The following is a 20,152-nucleotide window of genomic DNA, read 5'->3' as shown; positions in this document are numbered from 1 at the left end:
TGCTCAGTTTACGGCCAAAGGGCAATCAGTTTTAGCCAAGGCAATTAATTTATTTAAATCCAACTTGACATTTGGCTAAAATTGTTTTACTGGAGTCCTCTCTGTAAGGAAAGGTGCTAAGGCACTAGACACCAACATAGCTGGTGCATGCACCCTTAGAGGACAGGGGCCTAGTGCTTCCAGCCTGACCTTCTACAGTACCAGCAGGGACTATCTCACAGCTGTACACACCAGAGGTGAGTAGCTGGAGAGGGAGTTTGGGAGAATACCTCAGTCTTATATGAAAATATAAGGCTGGGTAGATGCTCCTCTCTCTGGCTGGCTGCAGTGGCAATAGAGCAGGGGTGAGGGTAGATTTATGGGATGGATGTACCTTTACAGGTTGTGGGATCAGAGCCTTTTCCTGGACATTGGTTGTTGAGGGATTTAAACCAAAAAGGGCTCCCTCACTGAAAGCCTCTGTTGCTTCTCAGTTCTTCAAAGTAAACAGCAAACAGAAAGTCAGAATACTGTAGTAAACATCTTTGTAGCTACTTCTTCAGCTATAAAATCCTATTTTCCATGTGGGGTTGTATAACAGGCTTCAGGAGAGCTCTCTATGAAGGCCAAGAATGGGATCACCCTGATGTTGGGATGTTCCATAAGGAAATGCCCACAGGCTCTCCTTATTGTCTTAACAAGCTGCTTAAGGCAGTCTGCCCACTTATACCACTGGGTGATCCTGCTTCACATTCCCCTTTTCCCACCTTCCCTACTGTCTTCTTGTTGCCTCTTTTTCCTTCACTGTCTTCTCCAAACCCATATTGACATGGCCCTTTATACTGTGACACTAATACTAAACACTATATATCATTAAGACTGAAAGCAGCACAAGTCAAAGTGAGAAGGCAGGGATCAGAGCTACAGTTTGTCCAGCTGTGCTTCCCCAGACAGCATTCCAGCTCTGACACCACTCTGACTGTAATTTTCAGTGGAAGCACAGGGAATTCCCTGCGTGGGAACCTTCTTACCTTTGGATCCAGAGTTCGTCTAACGTTGTCTTATCAGAGTTTGCTGGAGATGGTGATCCCTTATGAGATAAAACATTCAGAGGCTCTTTGACAGGCTCATTGTTTTTGAGTGAACCTGTGACATAAGAGAAAGCCAAGAGGGTGTTAAAACAGTTATTTTTTTAATTTACTTTTACTGTAGATAGTGCTTTGCTTACACCAAAGGCTACAGAAAGACCACAGACACAAAGGTGGTTACATTTTAGCTTCGATTTTCAAACAGGATCAAAGTGTCATCAGCTTGCACAGTGCAAGATGGTACAGCCTTTGTCACAGCTGCAAATACAACTGAGAAAAGGTGAAGTTGGATATATGGTGTCAGTTCTTATGTGTGTGAGTAGCACTCTCACCCCTGCAAACTGGTCCCAAGGTGAGTGATTTTCAGTGCGATCCACTGAGCAGAAAAGGTTTATCTGGGTGTGCCTGTGCATGCCAGTATTTGGTTTCCCAAGTCAAGGCTTCATTACTGCTCTGCTTTCAGGCATACAGTAGATGTTCAGTTTACTGGACAAATCAAGGTTAGATTTGGGTGAAACAGGAGCTTTACTTTTAATTGCTTCTCCAATTTCCCTCAGATGAACCTGTGATCCCTTCACAGGGAGCCAGAGTTGTATTAAGTCCATGGCTTACTACTGTAGTACTTGGCAGGAGAGGGTGCATCTCACTTTTCAAATGAAACCTCCTGTTGTTTGAGGCTTGTTGATATGTGGCCTTGTTGTTTTTTATTAGAAATATTTTGGTCTAAGTCGTAATTCTGTTTGCATTTCAAACTGGTGACAGCACAGTCAGGTCAATGCTCTGACTGAGGCTGGTTTCTGATGCACCCTTTTAATCAATTTTCAGAGGGAAGGTGTGACATCAAGAATTTTAAAACTTGCTAAACTAGTGCCAAGGGCTTATAAAACAGTAGTTTGAGTTATTCACTTTGAATAGTTTAAACACTTTATCCTTCTGTCCGAAGAGATTGCTTAAAAAAAAAACCCCAACAACTGTTTTTCCAGTTAAAGGAAAACATCTATTATGTTTTACAGCTCCTAGGCTACAAGCCAAAGCTGGGCTGGTGCAAAGGGTGCCTGTATAAAAACCTTTCCCCCTGCTGAATTTAGATTATTTTACATTGGTTTTTGTGATCTGATCTCTTGAGTCTTTATTTTTCTCAGTTTGTATCCTACTTTATCTTTTCCCCTACATCTTTCCCTCTCTTCCTCTCTTCTTTCCTTCTCCTCTCCTCCCCTCCAGTCATGCCCTAAGCAAAATGAGAACAGGTTAACATTTGAGCTTGACTCATGTTCTTGGGTAGCTGCTGTTCAAATGGGTTGGAAGGCAAGATAAAATAGCTCACCCATCCCTTGCTTCCATGCACGTCAGCAAATGCTGTCAGAAGTTCCTGCTACAACTGAGGCTGGTGTAGAAGCACCCGCTGTCCAGTTTCAGGGAGAGGGGATGGAATCAATGAAGTAGAGGGAGAGGGCAGAAGAGCTGTTCACACAGTCCTAGCTCAATTTGAAAGCTGTAGCTCTGAGATGGACTTGCTACAGTGACCCCGGAGGAAGAGCTATTGCTCCTAGCCCAGGTCTTGCTGTACAGATGGAGAAAAGAAACGTTCCCAGTGTGTCTTGCTGAAAAATTGCAGGTATGGAAGGAAAAGCCCTGTTTGGAACCGATCCTGTTTCAGCAGCAGTAACACAGGCAGGGGGTGGGAGGGAAGCGCAGGCCAGCCCCTGTGGATGCTCTAATGACTGCTAAGAGAGAAGCCCTTCTTTTAGCTTGTCCTTCCTCAATGTCAGTGGCCAGACACGAGGGATGTCCTCCGGTGCCGATGTCCTGATGCCGTGACGCTGCAGGTGTACGGAGAAGGTGCGTCCTCCCGTGCCGGTGCGGCTGCAGTGGCAGCAGCAGGTCGCAGGGGTGAGGGCCTCTCACAGCCGTGGGACGCTGTGCCGCCGGGGCGCTGCGGGGAGGGAGAGCCTGTGCTGTGCTCCCGCTGCAGCCCTGCTGGGGAAGGCGGGGAGAGGATGGCTCTGCTCGGGTCCTGTCTGCACCCGCAGGGTGGAGAGCGGCTCTGCTCTGGCACAGGCGACACTCACTTTATCCACAAACCTCATTGCAACAGTAGCAGAATGTTAAACAGGAGCTCTTTGCTCTGCTGCTGTCTGCTTGGAAACTTGGAAAAGGGAGGGAACTTTCCTCCTGTCCATGCCACAGGGTTGAATGGGCCTTTATAGTGCTGGAATAGCGTGGCTCCATTGGCAAGGCACGCAGGAGACACCTATTTTCTTGGGGACATTTCCCAAACCTCTTTTATTTTGGGGTGGAGGATGTTTGTTCTTTGTTTTCTTAGAGAACTTGGTCTACTTTCAGGGGCTGAAGCAGTGGCTTTACTACTGCATAACAAAGCAATAGCTTTCAGGCTAGAACATCAGTAGTGGTGTATCATTTTGACACATGCAGCTATCCAAAGTTCAGAGTCCAGTGCATTGATTCTGTCAGATTATACCCTGAAGATAGGATAGGTATCTTTGATGTGAAGGAGTTATAAAGTTCAGTTTCTCTGAGCACCTGGGAGATGAAGCAAAGGGCGTTTTCTGTGTTCCCAGTTTCAGTTCACTCTCATTTAGAGCTTAGATTAAAACCACTTAAATTTTCTTCTTGCAGCCCTGTTTCCAGAGCTTCTGAGTGTGCTGCAGTAGCTCCTTTCCTGGCTCTCTTCACTTCTCTTATCTTTCTCTTGCTTCTTCACAGGCAGCTGCTCAGACAAGGTTCCAGCTCAGTGAACAGCCTGGCCTTGCAGTCGTGCTCTGTACTGCCCATACTCAGAGAAAGCCAACTCATTCCTCTTCTACTGAAGCCATGGCTGAATGCATGTATGTTCTGGATGGTGTTCCTCTTATTTCAGCCTCCCAGTTCAAAGGGGGCTTAGGTGTTTCTAACAGCTGTCTTCAATGCAAGGTGGCAGCAAAGGCACTTTCAGAGAAGCCTTGCTCCCCCCTCATGAGAGCCCATTGCAGTTTCCTCTGGCTCTGCTGACTGTTTTTTCTATACATCGCTCACCTTGCCAAACAGTTACTTGTATAGTTCTCACTGCTTTGGAATATGTCCTTTCTGGGTGCTAAAGAAGTCCCTACTTCATTGGCAGCTTCATGTCTTTCCTTGGGTAAGTTATTTTTCTTTCAGAGAGCAGAGGGGTGGCAGTGCAGAGCCCCACAAATGTTTAGATTCTCTGCCATGACACGTGTTTAAACGTCCAACCATGTCACACTTCCATACTGAGCACAGAGGGATAGCACCCCTCTGCCAGGTGTGCCATAGGGCAGGGGTGCTCTGTAACATGCTGACTGCTGAGCTGCTTTCTACCTTCCCTGTCCCTTTTCCCACTGACCCCTAGAATTACCAGTCTCACTGCAAAAGGGAGCATAATGCTGTTTGGGTCAGTACTCACCTGTGACACGCCCCATGTGCGCTGCCTCTCTCGAAGTCTTTCTTTTCCCTCTGTTCGGCAGCCTCATGGATCGGTAGTACTTGGAATTTCTTTGGATGGCAATGTAATGTGTTGGCAAGTCCCCCTCGTGCGCCACTGGGTCAGCACCTGCTGACTCCTCCTCACCCTCGGAGACCGACCCTGACTCTCTCAGTACCTGCTGAGAAAGGCCCTGCCAGAGCCCACCAGCGGAGAGCCTGTGGGTGGCTTCTCTCCCATGCTCATCCATGGCTTCCAGATCTTGTCTCTATGGCAACTGAGATGATGGAGCAGCAGCAGAGCAGCAGAGGACAGGTAGCCTCCACAACTCCATCAGCTGTATCTGAATTAGAGCTGGAGATGGACAAACAAAACACAACAAAACAAGAGAAGAAAGGACAAAGTTCTGATTAGTTCAGAGGCCGTAATCCATCATCTGTTTAAGATAATGAAGACTTCACAGGACTTTTTTTCAGAGATCATTCTGAGATCATCATCTCACAAGCCTTATTCTAATGTCCTGAACATTGCTTTGGTGTGCTCATGGTTGTCCTTCCATGGCACATGGTAGTGCTACTGATGTTACTGGAAAAATTAAATATTTTCTCAGTTGATGACCACTCCTTTTTGTCAGCTGTGAGCAGCAGATTAGTAGCTGATTTAGAGTAGATAACAGGGAATGGTCATGTCCTTGTTTGCGAGGGTGAAACTGTTACTGAACAGAAAGTAATAACTGAAGAGAAAGCTCTGTTAATCTGTCTATTATCTGAAGCATTATTGCCTTTCACAGGGTGCCTTCTAATACTCATCAACAGCTCTCACTCCTGCTGTGCACATAAGTGAAGTAAAATCCATGTAACTGTCTAGAAGTGAAGGTAGAAGAGACAAGATTATGTAGTGCAGAGACTTGATTAATTTTCCCAGAGTTGCCCTCAAGTGCCAATGTGCCAATGTGACATGGGGACCAGCACAAGGGTCCCACTGCTCCGTGTGTCAGTACATGGACTGTGCCACTACTCCCAAGCATTTTGAGGAGGCAAATCACTCCAACAGCAAAACAGCAATTGATCCTTCAGCCTTTGCAAGACTGGGTAAAACGGGAACTGATTACTTAAGCATTCGCTGCTCCTTTGTCTGCTGAATTCTTACAGCTGTCAAATTCCTTCTGAGTACATAACGTGATTCTGTGACTGATGGGGGCTATCATGAATAGTAGAAAGACATGCTGTACAGGAAATGTGAATATAAAATTGACAGCTGGCTGAGAGAAGGGCATAAAAGGGTGCTATGGATTAGTCATTCGATGCTGTTTTGAGAAGTTACACGTATCACTGATTTGTTACATTGCAGTATATCCAAGACACAAGATACTCCAGAAAGTTAAGCATTTCAACTTTTGTTCTTGGTTTTCTGCAATCTCTATGATCCCATGTGTGCCACAAACCTTTCCCTTGCTTGCCCCCCCCAGGGTCACTCCAGCTGACCCTGGGACAACAGAGACAGTTGGGACATCATCTATGAATCCTCTGCTTTCCAAAATTTTGAAGGGCCCCATGATTTATCCTCATAAAGGCTGGGTCACTACCTGAAATCATGCACTGGGCACGAGCTTCCTGGCTCTACAGAGCTGCTTTTTCCCTTCATAACCTGAACCACAGCATGCAGCTCACAACTGCTAAATTTGGATCCTGACTTCAATTCTGCCCAGGCTTTTGGACTGTTTGGAACTGGTGGTTGCTCTGGGACTGTTTCCAGTGTTACTGGAACTGTATGAAGGACCCATTTATTGGTTGTGGTGCTAAGTTTGGTTTGTAAATGACTTTGAGGTATAGAGATTCACTAAGCTTGTTTCTGTGGAACAGCAAAATAAAACCAGCTGCTGTTGGAGACAGTTTGAAAAGAAAGAAGAGGCTGTTTCTTTTCCTGGGCCTCTCTTAGTGTCCCAAGACTAAAGCCCCAAAGGCTTGATCCTTGTAACTGTGATGGACAATGTCTGTTAACTGGACCAAAATTAGGATTACAGCTGTATTCCTTCCTAACCCTAAACTCTAACAATCACTAATGTTTGATTTGTTTCTCTTCTATAGATTGTTTTATGCCTTGTCTCTCGAGAAGATGAACCTGTAACAATCTCCTCTATATCAAAGTTCCTGTGCCCTTTGAGTGCCCACCCTTTGTTCATGTGATTCAGACTGGTGCAGAGACCTGTCTCTCCTGTGGCCTTTGCAATGCTGACATAGTTTGCAATGCTTAGCAAATTGCTGCTGATGTTTTCTTCAAAAACGAGTTAAATTTTTCACAGGAGCTGCTCAGCAGTTAAAGTTTTCACAGGAGCTGCATGCTCAAAACCATGTAAATCTCCAAGGGGATCACCAGGCAAAGAGATGCTCATGTGTGCATGAAAAAGACTGTTTTCCCCTTTCACTTATCTGGTGAACACGGGAGTCCCTGGATGTCACTGCTGGGCTTTTACAAAGAAACTTGGCAGAGAAGGAGCCTCCAACACTCAGCTGGGTTGCCCAAAGACGTAACTATGTGTTCAGCAGCCCTGTCAAACCAGCGTGGTTTATCTTTGCCAGATACTCCTCCTTTGGTCCATCAGAAGAGTGAAGGTGCCCATCCCACACAGTCAGCTTGCTGCCAGGCTACCAAACAGCCCCTAACAAACAGGATCCTTGACCAGAACTGAATATAGCAATGGATGAGAGAAAGACTTCCATGTTTTGTAGGAGAGGCAGAGGGGGCACTTGTTTATTGTGGTGGTTATAAACAATACATACTGGTTTTTTACTTTCTTCAATGAAGAGTTCAAGAACAGAATGTATTTCTGAAGGCAATGCTTCTGATTCCAAAACTGATACTCTAAGAAATTATTGAGAAACAATTTACTGATATAAAATAGCCCTGGCTTTTGCAGTTTTTAGGCATATTAAAAAACTAGGGATGAGTTTAAGGGATACATTCAAATTTGATATTGATTATTCTGGTAGCAGTCAAGCTATTCAGTGACAGAGAATGAATGACTCAGGCAGGTGTGGACCATAACTATCCCTGTCTGAGTGTTTGCAGGGAATTTTTGAAGAAGGTGTTCACCTCTGATAATCACAGGTGAGTGTCAGGTCTTGCATCCGGAGTAACCCATCCCAAGTATATTCCCATGCCACCTGGAGATCACATGGCTGCAGCATCCCCACTCACCTGGATGTGCTTTGCAGGCAAACACACTTCCCTGTAGTTCATGGAGACCAAAGTAGCAGCCTGTAGGGAAAACAGAAAGATGGCAACCTTGAAACCAGTATGTGACACACATACAGAACACTAGAGATATGCATTTTGACTCACACATAATTCAGCCTCCAGGAATTTGACTGGGTAGAAATTTTACTTGCCAATGGAAAAAACTGGCACTTACCAGCAAATGCCATGACTTTTGTACAAGAACAGTTGAACTCAGGGATGCTGGGTAAAATGCTAATAAAAATGGTATAAGGGACTGAGGTTCCTAGAGCAGGGTGGACCTGGATACATGGATGCGTGCAGGAAATAAGGATCACTGCTGCCTCTGGGAGGGTGGGACTGGATGTGTTTTCAAGGCATGGTCTGGCTGTGAATGGCACTAACTGCTGGTCCCTACTGTACAAAGAGAGTGGGTGAGAGGGATTCAAAGGGTCTCAGGTGTAGGAAACACGTATCAGGTGTGACTTTAATCAGTTAGAGCTACTCAAGGATGTTTTTAGTAGCAGAAGATGCAGACTGAAAGATGAGATTGCAGCCGTGTAGACCTGAAAATGGGTTTATTCTGGGCAGTTTGATCTGGAAGTCTGGAGCAGGAGGTACATTGATTGAGCATCACTCCCTGTTTGCCCACCCCATGCCATGGCAGGTGGGTGGCTGTGTGACAGGGGCAGAGTGTGTGGCAGGGGCAGAGTGTGTGGTCTGTCACTGGTGGCAACCCCATGGGTACTGGTGGCAGAGGGAGCTGCTGGGGGCTGGCAACCCCAGAGAGTCAGGGGGGCTGCCCCAGCTGTTGCTGAGGGGTGCATGCTGTGTCAGCTGCTGGAAAGAGCCACCTCCTTCCCTGCCAAACATGCTGCTCCACACGCCCTGACCCCTCTCTGTGCTGCTCCACATGCCTGACCCCTGTCTCTGCAGCAGTTCTCCAGGGCTGCAGCACAGCCAAGCAGGCAGCTGGATCCTGGATGCTTTGCTGGCCCTGGTAATTTGTGGCCCCTGGTAATGGGCTGGTTTGCTATGCCTGGTGCTGGCCCTGAGCTCGCAGCCCCTGTCTCTGGGAGGGTTTTTTCTGCTCGCTCCCCTCCGCTGCCACAAGGCAATCATAACCAAAACTTATCTGGGTCCCTGCACTCAGCCTTCCCTGCGATGGAAGGGGTGCAGCAGGATGAGACTAGTGGCTCTGCTTGCTGGTGAATCCAGTCCTTCGCTAAATTCCTAATTCCCCTTTAAAGTGGGGAGGTGTATTGTCTGACTGAAAAGTGTTAAGTACTGTAGTAAGGAAGTTAAAGAACGCTTAAGGATTTTGGAATGAAAACTGCTCAATTTGCTGATCTTAAACAATGCTGTTGCCCAGTCTGGAAGGGTAATGAAGATTGCTTAACTAAGACAGGCTGAAATCTCCAGCTGTGCAACTCCGGGATGTTTCAAAACAGGAAATAACAGGTGTGAACACAACTTGACTGCATGGTTGGCCTATACAGGGACATCGAGTCACCGGAGATGAACTGCCCTTGTCTGATGGTATAATGTGTCCCCACCACCACAGCAACAAGATAACAGTATTGATGTGTCTGAGTGGCCACCCAGAGCATGCACGTGGGTGCTCTCAGCAGCGAGGGCAATGACCCCCCACGCTGAGTCACCTACTGCTGTGTTCGTTTTGGGGCTCAGGGCAGAAATTACTGTCTTGGCTTTGGCTGTAGGGGGTTTATACTATAGAAAGGCAGAAGGTCTTGTAATCTTTTCTTCCTTTTTATGTGTTGAAGTTGTTTCAAATATAAAAGCTCTCTTAATGACTCATCTGGAAGGTTTTGCATGCTGAATGTAGGGGTGCACCTTTCATGTATATTTGATGAACCAGATGGAGCTCTTTTAAGACAGTATTTTGACTTCAAGCCCTCATAGATAACATGGCTCCTTTAATATTTCTTCTTTAAATACAGTCTGAATGTATATGCAAATACTGATTTAGCTGCATCCTAACAGTTTCTTTCTGAAATGCTTTTTTAAAAGTCTTGTGCAAACCAAAAACAAACCTCTCCCTCCCACCACCATCAGTCCCCCACTACATCCCTGCTCATGCATTAGGTATTGACTTCTTCCCATCTTCCTGGGTTTTAAGTGGAGTAGAATGTCATCTCTCAACTCTTTCACTCTGCTTGGTGCCAGGTTGGAGCACAGTCCAAGCTCCAGCAGCAGCCCTTACTCATGGGCCACTCCTGCTCCCTCAAGGAGTGCCCCGTGGGAGGGCCCTGCCAAGGCTCGGGGCCCGCACAGGCTCAGGCCTGTGTTTGCATCGGGAGATATTTCTGTCTGAGTCAGGGGAATAGTAACACCCACAGACTCAGCCCCAGGCTCTGGCAGATTTAGCTCTCAGCAGATGTAGCTATGAATTCATTTGGCCTCATCAGTGGTTTAGGGAAGGCTCAGACTTTGAGCCACTGTGAGTGAGGTGCTGAGCCACCCCTGCTCCAGGGGGGCTGACTTCCAGCAGAAGGAGGTACAGGCAGCTGAGCATGGGAACACCTTACTCTAAAGCCCTCGGGGCCCTGAACTGCCTGACCACACATACATTTATGCTTTCATTGTTACTGGTTGGGATCACCATCCTTGGAAGTGTTAACAATCCTTGACCCTTTCTATCAGGTGGTGGCAAGAGACAGTTAAGCACATGTCCCTGTCCAAAGCAAGCTACATGACATTTCACAAAGGAATTTCAATTATTTAGGTACAAGGCCAAGGTATTATTTGATTAAGGCACAGGGGTGGAGACAAAAAGGAGGAGCATGAGAATAGACTGATCAAAAAGTGAGACATGGATAAAAGAGGTTCACAGCAGAAGCCAGAGAAAACTAGACAGTAAGTCAGGGGATACTGGCTAAAAGAATATCAAATAATTTGACTCCCCATGTTTCCAGGAATCAAACATTTTGTACTTATTATGTAAATAAGATTAAATTCTATAACCAGCCTTAACAGAATCAAAGTACAACACTCCAATTTTGAGATAGTCTTTCAGGGGAGGAAGGTTAACAGAATTGTTCTATTGCCATGATTTAGTGCTGGTTCCTTATTTATAGCAGGCAAAACCAAGACAGAATTATGCAGTTCGTTACACTCTTGTGACAAAAACCCCCTTTATGTCTTGCACATATGTTACAGAGAACCTGTTTTAGAAACACTTCAGGGACTAAAAATAAATCCATTGGACCCATTTAATATAACCTCCAAACCATGTGCTTTAGGCACCATGAGACCCAGGGAACAGGGCTTGGAGGGAGAAACAGTACATGTAAAATGGCTAAAAATTACTCAGATGGTCTTGCTAGATCCAAAACTGTTTCCAGAATTAAATCAGGCATTGTGGGAAGGTCTCTGGATAGAGGTAAGCATACATGTGTAAACATGGACATAAAATGAGTGTGTCCTATACTGGTTACTTACATATGACAGAAAAGGATATGTGCCTTCACACAGTTCCCTCTGTGTGAAACATGGGCCATTTATAGCAGCTACTTTGTGTTAATTAACTAATATATCTCGAAATATACTTAATAAATAACACCAGATAACTGCATATTTTTCTGCTGCAGCATGATTTATCTTTTTGACTATTTACTGGTTCTTTAGAATTCAAAAACAATTATTTAAAAATGTGCTTTCCCGTGTGCCACTAATAATTGACATCTCTGATCAAATCATGCATCTCAGAGAGTGATCCTGCCCTATCCCATTAAATTCCACGCTTCATCCCCTGGGTCTCATGTAGTAGATGTAGCTATGGGCTATAGCTAAGATGTTAAAGAACTCCCCCTCTGGAGCTATTCTACATATGTGTGTGTACATATCTATGCATATACAAACACACACGTGCTCTCCTGCTGTGGAAGAGGAGCCAGCCTCAGTTTTAAAGCACACAGAAGAGCAGAAGTGGAAATCTGCAAGCCTTTCTGGTTTTTATTATAAGCTCTTAGAACTAATTAGAGTAAAATCTGACCTCATTTCTATTCCTTTCCTTAAATTATTACACATGCAATGGTGAAAGTACATCTTTGCTTGAAGATTTTGAGAGAGTCCTGAGAAGTAAAATGGATAAAGCCCATCCTGTTCCTCTGACATCACTGACATATCTCTCTACTAACAAGAACTCTTGGCTCTAGAGGAAGCCTCTTTCCTTTTTCCTGCTGTTTATGAAGTGTTGTTGTCCCTGATGCCATCCCATTCCTTATTCCTGCTTAGAAGATTCTAGTGAAACTGTTGCTAAGTAGCTGTGGTTTGAAACTCATGAGGTTTTCCAGGCTTATCCCTGGAAGAAAAGTGAATAATTAAAACCAAATCGCTGCATCTCCAGGCTGGGGGGAGTACTACAAGCATCACCTTGGGGCTGAGGTGCCAATCACAGGATGGAGTCCCACAGCAGAAGGCACCAATGGACTGTGCAAATCTGTACCCGAGGCCTCAGCAGCCTGGCTGATGATCTCCCCTGTTTTACAGGCTGGCACATGGGAGTTGTGGATCCTTGTTCCTTTTTGTTTGTTCTGTCGGCTGTGTGAAGCCTTCTAGCCATGGAATGTATATGCAACATAGAGCTTACACTTAAAAAGACTCAATTACTCAGGTATAGAAGCTTTAGTTTCCAATGAAATGGTTTAGTCAAAAACACAGTATGAGAACTGATGTCCTGGGCATAATTCCTGGCTGAAGGCAGAGAGGTTTAGTAATGCCAGGACACTCAGAAAAGGAGGATCAGCAGAGGTTTTGGTTGAAGCTTTTCAAGACAGACTAGTTAGTAAACAGGCCCAGTGTCCCTTGGGCAGACAACACCTGCACTGCTCTTGGGAAAAAATATAATGATGCCCAGTTCTATTTGTAGATTTGCTGGCTGTGTATGAGACACTTGTTATGGAAGAAACGAGCAGGGGTGGTTGTTTGAACTGCAGAGAGGTAAGAACTCAGAGGGGCTTTTATTTGAAAGCTTTCATGCAGAAGCAGGGAAAGAGAAGGCTGATTTTGTTGACCAAGAAAAAGTAGAGCTCTCAGTTTTTCCTCCCTCAGTGGTTATTGGGTGGAGGGTCCAAGGAGTGCTTGTTTGGTGAATCTGTAGCTGCAAGGGAGCCAGAAGTCAGTATGACATCAGAATACTCTTAGACTGGTTACTGCTGGCTTGCAAACCCAGGCAGGTTTGGAGTGCTGCTATGCCAGGCTGTCCTTGTCAACTGCATTAAGCGAATTTCAGCTAATTTCAAACCTGACATAAGCTGATACTATTCTTACAGCCTGTTACTCTGACTGCAAGTGCCTTTAGTAACTCAAGAAAAGCAGTTGATACACAACTCTGGAAACTGTGCAGCAAACAGCGTGGGCTGATGCAAACTTCCCCTTCAGGAGGGCTCCTTTTAGGCCCCACGGGAGGACCTGGCAGGACAAGAAGCTCTCAGGACCGCAGTTCCTTCTCTCCTACTTCTGGGGGACTGGCTCAGGGCTTAGAAAATCCCACCCAACCCTCCCCCACTCGCCTGCAGTTTGCCAGCTCCAGCCCTGGCCCTGCAGGGAACAGGGGCCATGGCAGTGCTCCAGCTGCCTGTGCATCCACAGGGACTCTCCAGCTTTGGGCCAAATGAGTGTGTCTGCAACCAGAACTCTGTAGCTCACTCCACCCAAGTGCTAGGAAAGATTGGCAAACCTTTCCCTGTTGATCATTCCTTCTAACAGCCCTTGTCACCCTCCTCTTCATCCCCAGTTTTGAAGCACAGAAAGAGGAAGGCTGGGATAGGGGCAGTGAATCTCACAGGATCCAGGATTGGGTCCTGTGAGAGCAGATGTAATTTCTCAGCTCTGCTGCAGTTCCCTGGGCAATCTTGAGCATGTCAGAGTGTTTCCTGAGTCTTAATTCCCCATCTCTAGACTAGGATTGGTATATAATAGTTTGTGAATACTCCTATATTTCTTCCACAGCCTTTTTTCTTCTGAGTTACTTGAGCAGGAGCTTAATGTAAGTACAAGAGCATGACATGAGATAGCCTAATGTGTTCAAAAGAGCCCTGGACAATACTGTAATTAAAGGAAAAAATGAACCAGTTTGAATATTCTTTTTTGGTTATTTTTCATTTGATGCTTTATACATTTCAGTCCCCAGGTGAAAAGCAGGCATTTTGTCTAGGTTTCTAGTTCCTCAGTGTCCCTGTTGTTCTTCCTCAGTTTCATTTGAACTGGCTGCAACTTCTCCTAAAAAAGAGTTCTTGTTTTAGGAATTGCTCCCTTTTGGAACAGCAAAGTGCAAGTTTTGCACATTGAGTAACCTGCTTGACCTGGTTTTCATAGACATCTGTTTGAAAGATGATTTTGGATAGGAGAGACAAGGCAGGGAGGAGATGCGATTTCCAGACTGTTTTAGGCTTTACTGAGTCTTGTCAGTTTTCCTTGTTTTAGATCTAATGGGACAGCTTCCATGGGGTGCTGCTTGGAAACATGAAATATTTCCTCCAGGCACTATGGTGGGAAAAATGATAATTGCCTGTAGAAATCATAGAACAAGCTACTTTCAAAAGGAAAATCTGAGTGAAAACCCCAGGCACTGGCCACATACTCAGGGAGAGATGATGGTAATTATATAGTCAAAGAACTTTATATTGTCTTGCAAATGTCCACCCCAAATTATAGCAGTGTGGGACAACAGCTTCTTTTTCTCTGGGCTCTTCTTTTCTGGCAGTTACTGTGGTGTTTCACACACACTCCTGTATTTACAGTTGGTCTTAAAGTGGATTGATCAGTCCCAATTTGAATCTGGAAAAAATCAGCCCTGAAAAAAATTTCTGTCCATCTCTTTAAGATGGATGTCAACCAATTAGTACTTTTTGCAGGTTCAGCGAAATATTTTAAATACTTTTCATTATTTTAGTGCAATTTCCTGCTTTCAACTAGATCTGGAAGGGACAGCTCCACTGTAACGGTGGAATCCGTTGATAGTTTAGGATCTCAAGAGCTGTCTTGTTCTTATGAAATCTGAGTCCTTGTTTACTTTGTGCATTTAAAAATATACATAACTGCTGGGACAGAGTTCACAGCTACACTGGATTCATAGCAATTGGTCTCCTGAGAGTGAAAGGAAAGATCGGCTAAGGGGAAGGATCAGCCTGGAGTTAAGAGGAAAACAAGCTGTTTTTCACATTTCCTGTCTTTATTTGTATATTTTTTTAAAGCAAGATCACACATAAAGGGTTGCCAGGAAAAATCACCACTTGTCCTGCCCCTGGAAAAAGACATGGTTTGGTTGGCTGGTTTGGGGGTGTTTGCTGTTTAGCTGGTCACATTAATGCTGCTCTGTGCAGGCTCTGACCAGGCTCCCTCCCTGGGATGGGTTTGGTGCCTGTCAAGTTGTGCCAGTGGTGCCTCTCCTCTCTGTCAGCCAGTATTTCAAACAGTGTCACAACTGTGCTCTCCCTGGCTTGCACACAACTCCTTCAGAGTGGCTTTGCTTGTAGAGCAAAGTCAGTTCTTTCCGGGGCACTGGATTTGTGCCTTTGTTTGTGGCCTGACATTTTGTTCCTCTTTCAGTATCCCCCCAGAATAGGATTTTACTCACCTGACACTCAGGGGCTGAACCAGTCTCTCATTTGCCATCGGGATGAGGTATGTCCAAAAAGTCTGAACTAAGCTCCCCCAAGCAGTTAGAGATTTGCAATTCAGTAGTGAATCCAGAGGCAGGTATGTCCTACAGAAATTTGCAGTCCTTCAGTCCTTGTACCTTCCTGTCAGTTTTGCTTGAGAGTAAAGTTTCCCTCAGACTTTGTTTGTTCAGTTTCCAGAGTCACAGCAAACACAGTTTAAAGGAACAGCTTTCTCTTTACCCAGATAAGTTAGTACAAATATGCCCTGAATGTCCTTTGCACTGCTTGTGCCAAGGCTTAATGACAGGGCATTGTTAAACCTCCCATATAAATCTTTAACAACTGGGTGAAACTTCAGTCCAAATACGAAAACTCAAATAAGTGAAAACAGTAAATGGCATTTGCTTACACTTTTAAGACTCACTGGCTCAGAAGCTGCTCTTGCTTTACATTATTTACAGCCAGTTGAGATGAAAAGACCTAAATGTTTATGACTATTTTTAGATTGCCATTTCTTAATTTCATGTGTATTCACATACCTGGGCACTGGGGTGGATATAGCAGTGCCAACCTGGTTTTATTTTAAGGCCTTTTGGATCAGTTCATCCAAATGCCTGTTATAATTTCCTCCCTTGAAATAAATAATTTGATTTCTTATTCAGGTTGCTTGCTTGCTTTCTATGATTTGAATGTCCCTCTTTTAGGGGCAGCTTAGGCCCAGTGCTTCAAAGGAAGACAAACAAGTCTGTAATTGCTGTAGATACCTGTGCAGTGCTATACTTAGGAAAGAAGTTTTCCCTCATCCTCGGATAACTCACTTGGTATTTTTAAGCCTGCAGTTGGATTGACTCTTACAAGAAGCATCACATCTCCTGCTGAATTTTATGCTAGTCTTTCCTCTGTTTTTTATTTCTTTTTGAAGTTCACTGAACTTGCCAAGTCCCTTGTTCATCTCAAAATATATTAATTGTTCACAACATTACCCTATTCCTTTTAAAATGCCACTGTGTGCCCAGCCTGCTGTGTGGAAGGTCAGATGTTCCTTGAGTTAAGCTTGGGTTAATCTCAGCTCAGTCATCATAGTTTCATGGTCAGCAGTGTCACTGTCCCTTTATATCAGCTGAGGGCCTGGCCACAGAGGGCTGCCAGCAATTAATCCTGTAATGATTAATCAAGGTCACCATCAGACCTGTGCACTCCTGGCCTGAGAGCCAGCAGGACTCAGGAATGAGGGATGCCATGGAATCTGGGCTGCTCTCTGTCGCAAGAGTTGCCCAGGGTGAATCCAGCCAGCCTTGTGCTTCAGACTGGCTTATCTGAGTGTCCCAGCACTGCAGAGTACAGGAAGCAAGGGACTCCGGTTTTATTGCTTTTTCCAGCCAGTAAATTGCTCCAGTGACTCCTTCTCAGTGTTGTTATTTTGAGTGTAAATAAATCCTACTTCTACAATCCCCTTTTTGTGTGTAAATCTCACCACCTCTCTTCCTTTGCCTCCCGTAGATTGTGCCATTCGGTTTGTTAGAAAAATAAAGTACATTTATTTCTTTTTCTGTTCCAAATGGGCAAAGTAAATGGAAACTGGGCAGGCTGTTTATTGGGTGTTGTCTCTCCCAGGGCAAGGCAGCTCCCCTGTGACAAACTCACGACTCACCGTGGAGAGTCAGAAGGCTCACAGGTCTTACAGGCTATGGGGTGGTGCTGTTTCGCTTTGGGTTGAGGGAGTATTTTTTGATTTAGTCCAATTTTTTCCACAAGGTGAGGAAACAAGTTGTGAAAGGCTATGACTTAGTGGCAGAGAGACACTGGCAGAGGATTCTGTGCCTACTCCTGCTCATGGAAATCAGCAGTAATGTAACTGGAGTCAGTGGGGTGTGAAATGGTGCCCGGTGAGTTCCTGCTCCTCCTGCCTGCTGCTCCTACAGTTGATAAGGATAGCGAGGTGCTGGTCTCAGATTTGCTCAGAGGCTCTTTTCCTTGTCTAGAATTGGCATTAGAAGAAAGCAGTGAATGTTTCCTCATTCAGTGAACCCTGTTTCCCAAAGAGCTCTGCCATTAGCATCTGCCTGTTATATTCATAATTATTATTACTCTGGTTTGTCCTTGTTTGCTTTTTTTCCCTCCCCTGACAGAGCAGACTTTCAGTCAGAGCTCAGGTCTATAGGATTTATCTCCTGCACCCTATTCCCCAGTGCCTGGAAAGCAGCCCATGCAATGTGCAACATGGTGTGATTGGTGCCTCGCACGGTGTGACCCCACAGACCTCCTGGGTTGTTAAACAGTGTCCCCACAACAACAGCCACACTGCACTGCAGAGCAAGAATCCTGAATTACCTGGGCCAGCCTTGCCTTTTCATGGTGCCAGGAGTCAATGGGCACAGGTTTGAACACTTTGCAAGGGAAATATACAGTGATGATTTTCAATGGACTAGGTGACACTCACTAAATGTACCAACTCTTGTTTTCCTCCTATTTGCTTTTCACATACACTCAGAAGCATTAGCTTCTGAATTCTTTTCCTCAGCCTCCATGTGCAGCTATTGCTGTATCTTTCCTAAGAGGTGGCACCCAAAAGTGAACGTGGTCCTCCAACTTCAAATGCTCCATTGTTCAGGATTCTGTCATTATATTATATTCTGCATTATTTTTATATCCTCTTATTAATGCACCCACACACCCCATTTGCATTTTTTAACCTTTTTAAAAACGTTTTCATTACAACAATCAGATAAGGGCAATGAAGTAAGTGTGGAACAATAGAAGTGAAGAGCTTGATCCTCCTCAGACTGAAACCTGTTTTAAACTTCACTAGTGACACTGAAAGGAAAGAAGGAGGATCAAGCTGTGCACATCTACAGAGGGACATCCACTTTTGATGCTTAATAAGGAACAGTTTTGTAGAATAGTTGCAGCACACAACACGTTTGGAAAAAGCACTTTTATCAGCAAGGATGGGTTTTGCAGCTAAAGAACTGTGGTATGGGCTGAAGAGCAGTGCTGGAGCCTGGATACTGGCAGTGCTTGGTGCTGACTGTGCAGGGAGGCAGCACAGGCTGCCCATGTTGACTTTTGGGTTTGCCCTGCACAGGCACTGAAGTTCACCCAGTTTAACCTCCCTGAAGGACTAAGCAACACATTCTTCATTTTGGGAGTAGTTTGAGCCTCTGCACAGCCGCATCTGATACCTGTCCCTGAAGACAGGGCACCCCAGCTGGCTGTAGGGGAGTGTGTGGGGTCCTGCTTGGAAAGGAAGAGATGATAAAGGGAGATGAGAGGTGGCTTGAGGCACAGCCACTCTGCCATTTGTGTGCTGCCACCACAGCCCATGAAATCATTGCCACCACAACAAGCACATCTGGGACTTCCACTCAGAAGAGATGGACAATCAGTTTTAAGCTGCAGCTGGACAAGGTGATTTCTATCAAACAAATGAGTTTTTATGGGTTGTCTGGCTGCAGCAGCCAAGTGTGTGACTCAGAAAATCACCCAAGTAACACTGCTGCTAGCCAGGGAGAGGAAAAAAGGTGAAGAAATCCATAAAGTAATAGCTCATGTCTGGCATTCTGGCAAACCGCACCTTAGAAGCCTCCTTCATGAATTGCTTCTGCTTTGGATTTTCTCCAGGAGTCACTGTTGAAAGTTAATATGTGGTGGATATCAATGGCATTGTCTCTGGAGTGACTTTTCCTCACATTGATTGTTGCTTGATTCCAGGTAAAGCACTGAGATACAAATGCCTTCGGGCTTCCCCAGTGTGCCCCAGTTCCGGCAGTACTTCACTTGCCCAGTTAGACAAGGTTCATAAACACGGGGTGTGGTTTTACGATGCAGCTAATTAGCTCCGATGGCTAAGTGCCAGTCTGGGAGGTGAGCCTGCTCCTCCTGTCAACAGCTTTGAGCTCCTGCTCCTACTGCAGATTCTGCTGCTTGTTTGACTCTTGCTGACGCAGTCCAGGACAATGACCCAGCAGAAACTGTTCACTTTTTTCTTTGTGGATTAGTGTTCTGCCAGACTGACATCTTCTGATGGCTTGCCAGGGTAAGATGAGCATCCATGCTGGCACAAGAAGGGATACAGGGTTGCTCAAGAGAGAGGAAGGAGAGCAATACAGAAGCATTACATTAATTAAGGTAGTCAGATTGGTTGTAAATCCACACTTTTGCAACTCCCTCTTTGGCTTGCACAGATCAAGCACAGCTGCCATCAGTTGAAGAGATTTTCTTCCCCTTCTGTCATTACTAGCAAGATCTGTTTGCAGGATTGTTATTTTCATTTTTTCAGATCACTTCAAAGACAAGAAGTGTTAATGGCAGCAATGGAAACAGCAGAGAAGAGGAGAAAGCAGGGGATGCAGCAAGGAATGGGCTGGGAAAGGTCCTTTCTGACAGCAGTAGCACATGTAGTGGTGAAATCATTTGCTTGGGTACTCCCAGCAGCTGCAGGTGCAGGCTTAGAGGCTCTAGGCAGGCAGGGCACAGCTGGGAGAAGGGGTGCTGCCTCCTCCTCTTCCTCAGCTGTGACCCCAGGCTGTGCTCTACCCTCTGTTCCTCTGCCTGACTCTCCCCTGTAGCTCACTGCCTGCAGCTACTGCGACAGTTTGACCCTGGAACACCTCCACAGAGGCTCTGGGAGCTGCACCTGCCTGCACCAGCATGTCATTCCTGTATCCCTGCCTGGGCTCCCCTGTGTTAACCCCTTTCTTACCCAGAAAGAACGTGCTGGTGGATTGGAGGTGTGGGGAGCCAGGAGAGGAATGCTGGATTATCACAGCACTGTCACCTCCTGGCTATAACACTTTTGTGAGGTC

At 45.4% G+C, this 20,152-nt stretch overlaps 2 protein-coding genes across 9 annotated transcripts in view; one reads left to right on the top strand and one right to left on the bottom strand.

The window, feature by feature from the left end:
- NGEF (neuronal guanine nucleotide exchange factor) overlaps window positions 1-15,597 on the bottom strand; it is a 50,741-nt gene extending 35,144 nt beyond the window's left edge. The window contains exons 1-4 of one of the 3 annotated variants that reach the window (XM_027703811.1): window positions 15,323-15,597; window positions 7,705-7,764; window positions 4,489-4,860; window positions 1,011-1,125 (exon numbers count right to left, since the gene is read on the bottom strand). In XM_027703811.1, the coding sequence (XP_027559612.1) occupies window positions 1,011-1,125; window positions 4,489-4,756 (383 nt within the window). In that variant the 5' untranslated portion in view covers window positions 4,757-4,860; window positions 7,705-7,764; window positions 15,323-15,597. Of the gene's footprint in view, window positions 1-1,010; window positions 1,126-2,391; window positions 2,411-4,488; window positions 4,861-7,704; window positions 7,765-15,322 lie in introns of those variants that run through there. The other 2 variants (XM_027703812.1, XM_027703813.1) reach the window with 2 other exon arrangements.
- Window positions 1-20,152, top strand: part of NEU2 (neuraminidase 2) — a 36,428-nt gene that overhangs the window by 7,652 nt on the left and 8,624 nt on the right. The window lies entirely within an intron of this gene.

Source organism: Neopelma chrysocephalum, unplaced genomic scaffold (assembly GCF_003984885.1).
Source record: "Neopelma chrysocephalum unplaced genomic scaffold, ASM398488v2 Primary Assembly neopelma1_252, whole genome shotgun sequence".
In the NCBI taxonomy this organism is placed as follows: domain Eukaryota; kingdom Metazoa; phylum Chordata; class Aves; order Passeriformes; family Pipridae; genus Neopelma; species Neopelma chrysocephalum.
This window is presented reverse-complemented; position numbering and strand designations above follow the sequence as displayed.